Genomic DNA, 12538 nt, shown 5'->3' with positions numbered 1-12538 from the left:
TTCCCTCAGCTTCCTCATTCTAAGCTTTTGTTTCTAAAATTTAGTTACATTCTTCATCATCAAGAGTGCCTTCTTGCTCATTACTTCTTCCAGGAAGTATCCTGTTCTTGCATCATGCAATTGAGGTCTCCTTCTCGAGACATCCATTACAGTTTCCTAAAGCACTTTTCTGTTCCGTGTTAGACCTGTGGCGGTTTTGGTTAGGTCCTAAGTCCAGCTGTCAAGGATGAGAAGAAAGGAGTTGACTGTCTTACTCCCCTGCGTGCTGACATTCCCTGAAACCTGTCACACTTTTCCTCCTGGCCCTGGGATCCGCATATCCAGGCTTCATGACATTTTCCCCCCCATGGAAACAATTTTCCAGTTGCCTGTGTAGTTGGGGAAAACCATGTGGGTTCCTCATGCCCACATCAGTCCTGCCCACCTCTCCTTCAAGACACCTGTGCTCCCCTGAGCATGTCTGGGGCTGGGTTCTCCATGGGGCGCTGCCAGTGAGCCCTGTCTCCTGTCACCAAAGACTCCAGTCACCAAGGACTCCCGCCCCCGGCGCTGTCTGTCTTCATGCGTTGTGATCTAGGGAACACAAATGTCTTTGAATTTTACCAGACACTAAAGCTGTGTTTTGTATGTTGTTTTGTTTGGAGAGTTTTTGAAGGAAGGACAAAGGAAACCCAAAATGTTTGCCCCAGCCCCTTGAGGCAGAAGCATTATCTGACTCCTTAAGTGGATCCTGTGAGGTGGTGTCTTTGTTACGGACCTCCAGCCACATTTAACCTTCACAAAACTGAGTCTGTTAAGTGCCTTGGAAATGCTGTCACAGTAGCATTTGCTGTCATAGTGGAATGACATCGTGTTTATGGTCTCTTTCAAATTCACTTATCCTTGAAAGAATCAAATCTTTTATTTAAATAACTTCTAACTGATAAATTGCTCAAATGTGTCAATTATTTCCCTAACTTCTTCATTTTTAGTTTTCTTTCTAAAATTACATATATTAGTTAATGCATGGGGAGGTAAGCATAAGTCAGTGGACAACTTGAAGGAATCAGTTTTCTTTTTCCACCATGTGGGGCCTAGGATTTGAACTTGGGTTTTTGGATTTTGTGGATTTTGCTCCTCAGCCCTCTAGTCAGCTCTCCTTAGTGTCTTAAACACTAAACACAGGGATGGATGTTCTCATTTTCTGGTTTCTCAGAGGCATTTCACTAATACTGTTTATTACCCTGTGGAATAATTTGGTGACCTCTCTGGATGCTTGCTTTTTAAGTTCCTAATTGATTTTTGCAGAGATGGCTATAATTTCCCAGTGAGTCATCTCCACCAGCCGGAAACCACCCCCGTGCCCCCCCACCCCCACCCCTGATCTGTTGAATTGACTGGCTGCCGTGCCTAGAACGAACTGAGACTGGCAGCAGAAACAGTATTTTTCTCTGGGCTGGTAAAGACAGGAACCTTCATTGTATTTCCATGCCCTGGTCAGCTGATGCTGGTGGGGGGGGCAGGGCATTTAGACCACCCTGGTCAGCTGATGCTGAGTGGGGGGGGGCACAGGGCATTTAGACAGCCCTGGTTAGCTGATGCTGGGAGGATGGGGAGGGCATTTTGACAGCTCTGGCTTCTAGGATTCTACAGCATGGGCATCCAAGCCAGCACAACCCTCAATGCTCATTGGCCTCACCTTAGAGCAGAGTCCAGAGCCTGTGGCTTCGTTTTATTCAGGCAGCTCTTTGTGTAGCAGATGTTCTATGCATTGCAGGTGTTGAGTGACATCCTTTTCCCTAGATGTAACAACCTCCAGTGACACCAGACAATGCCACATTATCCTCAGAAGGGTAGCGTGGATGTCTGTTGAGAAAGAACCTTAGATCACCAATCTCCTTTCTTCTGAGTTCATAGCCATTGCCTGGATGTTTTAAGTTGGATAAAAGCGTGACGGCAGTGAACTGGAAGAGTGGCATAATTTCCAGGGTCCTGTAAAATGTGGACTAATTCACAAAGCACTCACATGTCTACCTGTTGTCAGTGCTAGCCAGCCAAAATTTTTCTGCTTTAAAAACTCTGACAACTAACATTTATGGAACACTGTTTTGTTCTGGTGTGTGTGTGTGTGTGTGTGTGTGTGTGTGTGTGTGTGTGTGTGTGTGTAGAGGCTAGTAGTTAACTGTGCAGGTGTCTTCCTCTATTACTCTCCACTGTATGCTTTTGGACAGGGTCTCTCACTGAACCCAGCACTTACTAATTGGCTGAATGGGCTGGCCATTGTTTTCCAGGGAATCTGCCTATTTCTACCTTTACCCTAAGCACTAGAGTTACAGACACACTGTGACCAGCTTTTACGTGGCTTTTGGAGATGGAACTTGGGTCCTTACACTTTACCAACTGAATCATTGCCTCAGTCCTGAGTGAGCATTCATTATTTGAACCCACACTTGGTGACAGGCATTGATGGAGAAAGGATGATGGCCCCCACATTGACAGATTCCTGAAAACCAAGGCCCAGAGCATCCATGCAAATCCTGGGATGTCAGCTGGGACTCAAGGCCTATGGTGCATCCTTGGAGCACACTCTCTGCCAGCATCTGTGTGGTACCATGTGTGAACTTCAGCCTTCAGCCTGCTCTAGTACATGGGGATTAGGTACACATGCCTTTCACCTCTTATCCTTGCCACTTTGCAGAGGTTCGGGAAAGGTTTCAGCTCCTAGGTGAATGGAGCTCTAAAGGGCAGTCTCCAGTGCTTTTACAAGAACAGGGGAACCACAACACAAACATAAGTGCATGTTCTAGTTTCTTGAGAGGGCAGAAGTTGTGACATTGTAGGTCATTAATGTGCTGCAAATCTCTGTCATTAGGAGGATAATTGCCTTCCACTGTAGAGAGGAAGTGGCTGCATAATTACAGCCCGAGGGCTGGCATCTCGCCTCCCTGCTGTCTGTCAGGGCTAGAAACCGAGATGCTATGCAGCAGACACCAGGTTTCTTAATGATTAACCTACATCAGTACCTGGAGCCGTTGGAAACACAGTGAAGTGCAAGCTTTTTCTGATGATTTTAGGGGACAGAGCCTACAGAGCTCCCACCTCACAGATATCACCATGCCATCTTGGTTTAAAGCTTGCTTTCTGAGGATATTGACTAGGAGGTTCTGAGACTCACCTTCACTTGAGATGGCAGTGCTTGTTGTGTTGTCTGCATTCTACCATTTGCCTCAAAGGTCATTGAGGATGGTGTCAGGACCCACCAGGGATGCATGGGCCAATTTTGGTCCTGATAAGAGACTGCTGTGATGGTTGGCTTTTGTCAGTTTGTCACAAACCTAGACATATCCGGGAATAGGAAATCCTAATGGAGAAAATACCTCCATAAGATTGGCCCGTAGGCAAGTCTGTAGGGCATTTTCTTGATTAATGACTGATGTGGAAGGCCCAGCCTACAGAGGGTGATGCCAACCATGGGAAGGTGAGAGTGAGTGGTATAAGCAATTGGGTTGAGCAAGCCATGAGGAGCAAGCCAGTAAGCAGCACTCCTCCATGGTCTCTGCTTCAGTTCCTGCCTCCAGGTTCCTGCCGTGACTTCTCTCAGTGATGGAGTGTGATCTGAGAGTTGTAAGCTGAAATAAACCCCTTTCTGCCTGAGTTGCTTTTGGTGATGGTGTTTTATTGTAGCAAAAGAAACCTAATTAAGACAACCTGTTAGCTCATGTGGTGACTGGTGTAGAGTTCTGTGAATGGGACTCGGGGCCCAGTTGTGTGCATAGCTATACCCTGGACTTCACCTTCTGCTGCTCATGAGAAGCCAGGCTGTTCCTAAAAGTTCACTAAAAGGTACTCAAAGATAAAGAGGATGGGAGAGATAGAGATGATGAACTGACCTATTATTTTCTTTAAAAGATCCATTTGTGTGTGTGTGTGTGTGTGTGTGTGTGTGTGTGTGTGTGTGTGTATAGGCAATGTGCACATGGGTATAGGTGCCTGTGGAAACCAGAAGAAGGCATCAGATCCTTTGGAGCTGGAGTTACAGGCAGTTACGAGCTGTCTGACAAGGGCTGTGGAAACCCAATTCTGGTCCTCTGCAAGAGTAGCTGGTGCTTTTAACCACTGAGCTGTCTCTTCAGCCCAAGATGACCTGTCATTCTAAGATTCATGCTTTCTTTTAGCTGGCTATAATCATAGAAAAATCACAGAAAAATAAAACAGAATTCATACAGACTCAGTCTTAGTAAACTGGAAGGCTTCACTTGACTTAAATATCCTTAATTATTTTTTTAAAAAATTATGTCAAGGGATTATCTCTTTAAATGGTGAGAGTGTAGGGATAATTTCAGAGCAGAAATTTGAACTACCTTGGAAATGCAAATACAAAATGTTTTATCCATACTAGTGCGTAACAGCGGACACATCAAACAGGTTAAACAGTCATGGATAGGTACTCACTTGTCAGTGCTTACACTCTGGGGCCAGCTCCATGCTGCTCTTGTCTTTGGGGATTCTCTGGATGATCTCGGGGACTCAGCTGAACTGTCCTTAAATGCTCCCATGGCAGTTTGCTCAGAGTCCCTGAATAGCACCTGCCTCCTGGCGCTCCATTTCTTGTAGCTGTCTATTTCTCGCTGCCTGGGTGGTGAGGTTCCCCAGCACCTGGTGTGTGGGTGGGTAAATGAGCTGCTCTGCTCATTGCTGGGACAAAATACCTGACAAAAGCAACTTCCGGAAGAAAGAGTCTATCTTGTCCCGCGGTTTGAGGGTTCAGTCCGTCCAGGTGGGAAGGCATGGCATCCGGCGTGTGAGGCAGTGGGTTGCTTTGTGTCCACATCCAGGAAGGAGAGAGTGAGGAATGCTGGTGTCCCGTACTTTTTCCTTTCATTCCGTCTGGGACCCTAGCCCAGAAATGGCACCACCCACATTCAGGGTGAATCTTCCGATCCCAGTTAACCCAATCTAGAAACTCCCTCACAGACACGCCCAGGATTTTGTCTAGTAGTGGATTCTGGATCTCGTCAATCTGACAATCAATGTTGCCCACCACCATGGTGGATACCTAGGAGATGGGGTTTTGAGTGTTGAATGGATAATGAATAGGAGGAGCTCATTAAATTTAGTCTTTCACACTGGCCAAGGAGAAGACATGCTGTACTGAGATATTCCCAACTTGTTAATACTTGGCAACTCCGCCCGTGGTTTAGAATACGGAGTTGATGGTGCAATGCTTTTTCTTCTTTTTCTCCCTCGTGCCCTTCTCCTGTCCTCTCTTCTTCCTCAGTCCCAAGAAAAGATCTGTCTTCATCATCTTCAACCCAAGATCTTTCTGAACTCCCCTCTCTTCTTTCCAGGCAGGCATTAACGAAAACGACTTCTATGATGGGGCTTGGTGTGCCGGCAGGAACGACCTCCATCAGTGGATTGAAGTGGATGCCCGACGCCTGACCAGGTTCACGGGGGTCATCACCCAAGGAAGGAACTCTCTCTGGCTGTAAGTGGGTCTGGACCTGTGTCTGCCAGGCTCTGTCTTCCACCTATTGCTTGAAGGGAAACTGTAGAGCAGTATCTGATGAAGGGTGACTGGAAGGTGGGTCAAGGCTGAAAGTCTGCCTCCCCTGTGCAGGGTCCACTGAAATGGGAGGATGGAGTGGACAAAGGTATAGCCGTAGATAAGCCCCTGAGGCAGGTGTCTATTAGCTTGGATCCTGACAAGATATTGGTATCTGGACAAGTGGGTTAAACTCAGCAAACAATGAGCACATGGTCTTGGGAGGAGAGAACAAGAACCATCCCGACTTTGGGAGAAAGACTAAAAGCCTTGGCAGGTTCCCAAACAAATGGCCACTTGAGATTGTGTTATAAGTAAGGGATGAACCAGCCTGAGACCTGGGGATGAGACCATTTCTCAGACTTGAGCTTGGGATTAGAGTTGTGGTAGTAACAAGGATGGTCTGGCAGTGACCCCGAGAGACAGCAATGTAACCTCTTAAAACCGTCCATCTTGGATAGGGAGGTAGCTCCGATGGTAGAGTGTGCTTATCATGCATGGATCCCTGTGTTCCATCCACGGCACTGAATAAAGCTGGGAGAAATAATGTACTCCTTGCAAGCTCAACAGCTGGGAGGTACAGGCAGGAAGATCAGTTCAAGGCCAGCTTTAGCGCCTGTGTTAGTTACCTTTCTGCTGCTGTGATAGAACACAGGACCAAGTCAACCTTCAGAAGAAAGGGTTTATTTGGGCTTCCGATTCCAGAGGGAAAGGGGCCCATCATGGCTGGGAGACAGGAGGCGTGGCAACTGGACCATCAAGCTGAGAGCGCCTGTCTTGAAGCACAGCAGAAAGCAGAGAGAGTGAAGTGGGGATGGTAGGAGGCTTTGAAACCGCAGCCCCAGTGCCTGGTGCTGCACTTGCTCCAGCAAGGCCGTGTCTTCTAGACCTCCACCAACAGCACCACCTACCGGGGACTAAGTGTTCACATACCAGAGCCTACGGGGGGGGCATTCTCATTCAAACCACCACAGATGTCTAGGGTTCAAGGCCAAGTTGGGCTGCATGAGACCCTGACTCTAAACAAAACAAAACAGAGCAGAAGAGAAGAGAACAGAACAGAACAGAAGGGAACATCTATCTTACTGGGTCTTTCTACTATGGAACGCTATTCTGCTTGAAGAGAAAGGGAATTCTGGCACATGCTGTATGTGAATGAACCTTGGGGGCATGATGATAAATGCAATAAGAAATAACTTAAAAGGACAGATACCAGCTGATTCTGCTCACACAAGGCCTGGAGTAACCAGATGCATAGAGATGGCAAATAGGATGGTGATTGTTGGAGACTGGGAGGAAGGGTGAGGGGCGTTAATATTTGTAAGCAAAGAGCTAAAGTTCAGAATGATGACACACGGATGGTGGTGAAGATGGCAAGTCAGGGCAGGTGGCCTCAGAGCCTCAGGGCTGCACACTTACCAAGACAGCAGGAGAAACCCTGTGGCGTGCACAGTTTGTGAAAACTGTATGTATTTTATCTTATTATAAATACAATACTGTAACATCCATAAGCATCAAACACACACACACACACTCACACATGCATACACATATACACAGAGGCATGTACATATGGAAACTCCACCCTTCCTACCTCAGGGTGCTTATGAAGATGAATGGCTCTGACCATGGGTCCTGCACCCGCAGAAATAGGGCCTCAGCAGGTCTCAGTGTGGCCAACAGAACACCAGTGATTTCTGAATTTAAATGAGAAGTCTTCAGGTTCCTCTCTACTTCCCTACACTGAGAAGTCAAGGGTGTAAAGGTCCCTTGTTTCAACACTGGACAGCTGCTTGTGTGACTCCATTAAGATCCCTTCCTCCCTTCACAGTGCTGCAAATCCAAAGTTCCAGTTCTTGGCATCTTTCAGATTCACCAATCATGTAAAATCAGAGTATGGCTTGCTGACAAGACTATCGGTGTCAGCAGGGCAAGGGCCGGAGAGACAGCTCCACGCTGCTGCCTAGAGTAGCCTGAAGGGTTTTTTCCAGAGACTTTTACTCTGGTGAAGACAGGATTCGTGACTTGGCTGCAGAAAAAGATTTCAGGAGTCTCTGTGAAGTAGAATCGGAGTTTATTAGAAAGAGATGTCAATAAGGCTTACTTACCACGGGGCACTCAGAGTTAGAGAGGGGCAGTCAGGGAAAGGATAAGACACGCCCAAGTGTTGGGTGTGAGCTTCTCAAGAGAGAGTCACATTTGTGCGTCTTTATAATAGCCATGTACGTGGTTTTGGTGGTTTCTGAAGTGGTTGAGTTTCCAAGGATAGCCAAGGAACTTCCCTGAGACTTTAAGGTTGCTCCTGGTGGATACTGGGTGATTACATTGTATTCCCAGTCAGGAAGCAAAGAGTGAGGAATGCCTGCTGCTGCTCAGCTCTCTTTCCTCACTTACACAGTCTAGGATCCCAACTAGGGAATGATGCCACCCACAGTAGGCTCTTCCCACTTAATTAACACAGCCAAGATCCCCCACCCCTCCAGAAGCATGCCCAAAGACCCATCTCCCAAATGTTTCTAGACCATGTCAAATTGACAATTGACACTAACCATCCTAGAGATTAATTTTAATTTTGGAAGTGATCAACCTTAATAACTAAACCGGGACAAGACTTCACACCTGTATTCATAGTTAGCCACCTGACATGGTTCCTGGCCCTGTATAGTTTCTAGTACAGACAGATTTCAGGTTCTCTTTTGTGGGTTTTTGTCTTTCTCCTCAACAGTTACCAAGACCCTTGCTGATAGAGGTCATGCCCTGGCATTTGGGGAACCTATTTAAAACAGGCACCTGTTCGACACTCAACAAATGACTCCCTAATAAATGAACAACATTAAATCAACAATGATCATACTCTTGTATGGAGACAATTGTCTGGCAGTGACTCATCTCCTGCTTTCCTGCGTATTTCTTTTTTAGGATAAAGACAACATTGTAACATCTAATAGTGTCTTAAAACATTACCCATGATCCCACAGACTTTTTAAAATATACTGATTATCCAATTATGTTATTTTTGACTTAATATATCCATAACATTTTCATACTGTGACTCAGATTTCATAGTGATTATTTTTAATGGCCTGTGATTTACTCAGCCATGCCTCACAACACTGTCCCAATTTCTTGCTACCTTTTTCATAACAAGAGAAGACTTTTGTGCCTTTTCTCTTATTTGAATTATTATATTATTCAGTATTCAGTATTCAGTATTATTCAATTCAATATTATTTATAAAATTATAAATATCTCATTTTCAGATCTGGGATAATTCACATAGTTTGACAACTTTTTTTTTTGCTATTTTGAAGATTACACTCAACTTCCTTTGCTTTTCAGTGACATTTGCATATAATCATACATGCCAATGTTTGCTCTGTGCTATGCCTTTGCCCTTCTTAATGGCATATTATCACATGACAGTTATTTTTACTGCTTAGATTCTGAAAGGCTTTGGAGGAGGAGGGCTTGGAAGTGGAGTTGCTCAAGGGAAAGTAGAAAGTGGGCAAGAAAAGACTGGTGTGAGGTAATCGATAAGGAATGAGAGCAGGGGTATTGATGACCATGCCTGACTATTAACCCGTCTGGCCACTGTCACTAGAGATGAAGTCGGTGGGTTATTATGGGATTACAAAGTGAGAGTGAGGTAAGTACTGAGATCCCATTTCATTTTAACTACAAACACAGGGGAGGTGGGGATGAGCAGGAAATCACAGTGGAACAATATCTCTCTGTAGCCAAGGACAGGGGCATGTAAGTGGGGGAGGAAAATGGTAGAATTACTCCTAAGAGTCAGATTTTCCTTAATGTCTAAATGTATTTCAAGTCAAATTATTGCTCAGGGATAATGAAATGAAGAAATCTGATGAGCTCTGTGTACCTTACCTCCTGGAATAGTCCTGTCTCCACTGAGGGCCAAGCAGGAACTGGAAGGGTGACCTGCTCTGGTATCTGAGCTTTTCCCTTCTCCAATGCATGGATAATGCTGAAGGCAATAGGAACTGTTGCATTGTGGTTTAAAAAAATGTCTACATTAGACATCTTAAATACTTGTAGTACTGTAGGATGACAGTACCCATCCCTTACCTCTGATTCCTGGCCCATATTGTTTCTGGTACAGACATATTTTAGGTTTCTGTCTTTTCAACAGTTACTGAGAATCTTGTTCATAGGGGCCATGCTCTGATATTTGGGGAACCTGCCTAGAACTAGACACCTACCTATCTGATGCCCAATAAATGACTCCCTATTAAATGAATATCATTAAATCAACAAAGGTTCATTCACCTTGACTGGTAATGAGTTAATTGATCTGTGATTGCAAATGACTGAGAGAAGGCTTAAAACAGAACGAGGAGAAGGAGAGGGAATCAGGAGAGAGAAGGTTGGGAAATGGCAGACTTCTAGAGATGGATGGTTCCTCCCCTAAAATTATGGTATGCTTCTTAGCTCCTGCTGGTTATGGAGACTCCCTTCTTTGGACCTCAGTTTTCTATCCTCTAAAATGGGTTGGTTTTCTATCTTATACAGGTGTGTGTGTGTGTGTGTGTGTGTGTGTGTGTGTGTGTGTGTGTGTATGCGCACGCACATGCACATGTACACTGGGGGTTATAAACAATAATATTAGGATACTTAAAACTTAGCACATGGTAAGTGCTTAGTAGATACGATTTTCCCTTCTCCCATTCTCTGGGTTTATCTAGAACAGTGTATTTCTACTTTTATTTTTAGTCATGAGTCCTTCTCTTGATTGCAACATTTATTGGAAGCATTTGGAAATGGTAGGCAGGGAGACCACATTGTATGGTTCAAGGGGGAGGAACATTGCCTGCCCAGCCCTCCATTCTCCCTGTCACAGAACCTCCCATTGGACAGATTCCTCAAATGTCTCTGTATGAGACACCCTGGCTGCTTGACATGTCCTGTGCTGGCCACATGTTCTTCGGAAGGGCCCAGGCAGACATGGGGGTCAGACCAAAGGAGCAAAGCTAGGGCTGGGGACAGAGTTGGCCTTTTGCAATCAAGAGTGAAAGGGGACTGCACGTGGGTGGGCAAGATTCTAGACCCAGAGAAAAAGAGGTTGCCAGCTCTTAGTGTTTGCCAAGCAGATGTTGCTGTGTAAAATAGCCTTTTACACTTGGGGATACGGTTCACTTGGCAGCATGCTTGCCTAGCATGAAGGAGGCTCCGGGTTGGATCCCCAGCAGTGTGTAAAAACTGAATGTGGTGGGGCACACCTCTAATCCTAGCACTCAGAAAGTGGAGACAAGAGAATCTGCAGCCTAAGGTTGTTTTGAACTACACAGTAAGTTGAGCCAGCCTGGGCTACATGATACCTGTCTCAAAAACAGGAAAAAGCAAAACCAACCAACCAACTGACCAACCAAGCAAACAAACAGAAAACCAGCTTCTTGCTATGTGTTAAAAGGAGAAAGCACCTTACAAATGTGTATTTCAGAATATTATGATGGATGTGGGAAGAGCACATGTGTTTAAAGAATGCTATGATGAAACCCAATTCTTTGTATGCTAATAAAAATAAAATAATTATTTAAATAGTAGGGAAAGACTTTTAAAAATGCATTTCTTTTATAAGATTGCCATAGCTGGTACTTTAAAATGAACATCTGCAATATCATTTGTTTCTGGCATTCTCTATGTATTTATTAATTAATTCATATGGCACTTAATGAGTGCTCTGTACAAAGCATAAGGTTGTAAATGTAAGCAAGACTTGCTTCTGCCTCCAGGGAGTAGCCCAGTAGGAGAAGCCAGTATGCTATAGGGGCTTCAAGAGTGAGCAGAGATCATACTGACTTGAGGTGGGTGGAGCTCCCATTGGACCTGTGCAGGAATGCGGATGATACCCTGAGGTCCTGAGGCATAGCTACCACATCCCCCCACCAATTCACATTCAAGCTGATGACAGAGTCTACGATTTCAGTTGTAATAATTCTTTCAACTAATTTGAGCTCGCTGGAAGTTATAAAATATAATTGTTGTAATGATTTTTCAGTAATTTATATTTTTCAGCAATATAAATTATCACTCCTCACTGCATTGCCATTCGGTGGAATGTTAGTGCCCCAATAAAACCAATCTTTCATTTCCCTAATGACAGAAAGTATATTAGACATCTGAGTGTTGCAATTATAACCAGCATGATGATTGAAAAGTTAATTACTCTGCTTGAGGTGAGTCAGTGCTTCTAAGGACTTGGAAGAAATGTAGATAATTTTTTAAAACCAAATGTTTTGCACTTCAACTGTTTAATGGAGAAAACCATCTGTTTTTAAAGTAAGGCAGTAATTTGAGCACTGGGTTTGTGTTTGTAAGATGTTGTAGGGAGGGGATGAAGGAAACTAAGGAAAGTTGACCAGTTGGCTGAACTTGGAACAAGTAGTCAAAGTGATTAGTAAGATAAATAGAACCCTAGCCAAAAGTCAGGCTTTGTGCCCAAGGACACAATGATTTGGCAGGGTTGTGCCCAGCCTCAAGAAGTTAGCATGGCATTTGGTGTGGAATGTCTTAGCAGAGTTTTAGGGGACTAGTTTCTTTGAGAAGGGTAAAGTACCCAAGTCACAAGGAAGGTAGGATCAGAAAGACAAGTTATTATTTCCTTCCTGGTCACATTTTGGCCTTGAAGTGAGTGGAGTTTGTGATAGACAGCTACACAGGTGCACAAGGTGCTCTGAGATGCTGTGAGGCTGACAAGAGGTGGTGGGATCACCCTGAAAAGAAGGAGGGTGTCCTATTCCCCTGAGATGGTCCAGGTGTGGGAGCAACTGGCTTTACAGTTTTGGAGAAGGGTTCTCAACAGAGTGTGTGACGGGCTTATGGACAGAAATTAAGAAAATGCAAGATCAATATTGGGCAAAAGCCTAGGGAGTCTCTCCATCCAGGCTGATAGGGCTCAGTGACTATGGGAACACACCGACTTCTCATTATCCCTTGGGCTATCTCAGTGGTTTGTGTGCAGAGAATGGTGGTGTTGATGGCCGTAGTGCTACAGGA

At 44.9% G+C, this 12538-nt stretch overlaps 1 protein-coding gene across 2 annotated transcripts in view; it reads left to right on the top strand.

Moving 5' to 3' along the window:
* The window catches only part of Cpxm2 (carboxypeptidase X, M14 family member 2), a 121048-nt gene that overhangs the window by 42306 nt on the left and 66204 nt on the right, over window positions 1-12538 (top strand). For both annotated transcript variants that reach the window (XM_006976958.3, XM_076553918.1), the window contains one exon: window positions 5328-5467. In XM_006976958.3, coding sequence (XP_006977020.1) covers window positions 5328-5467 — 140 coding nt within the window. The remainder of the gene's footprint in view (window positions 1-5327; window positions 5468-12538) is intronic.

This window comes from Peromyscus maniculatus, chromosome 1 (assembly GCF_049852395.1).
Source record: "Peromyscus maniculatus bairdii isolate BWxNUB_F1_BW_parent chromosome 1, HU_Pman_BW_mat_3.1, whole genome shotgun sequence".
NCBI classification, from domain to species: Eukaryota; Metazoa; Chordata; class Mammalia; order Rodentia; family Cricetidae; genus Peromyscus; species Peromyscus maniculatus.
Note: the sequence above shows the minus strand (reverse complement) of the source record. Positions and strands in the feature narration are given on the sequence as shown.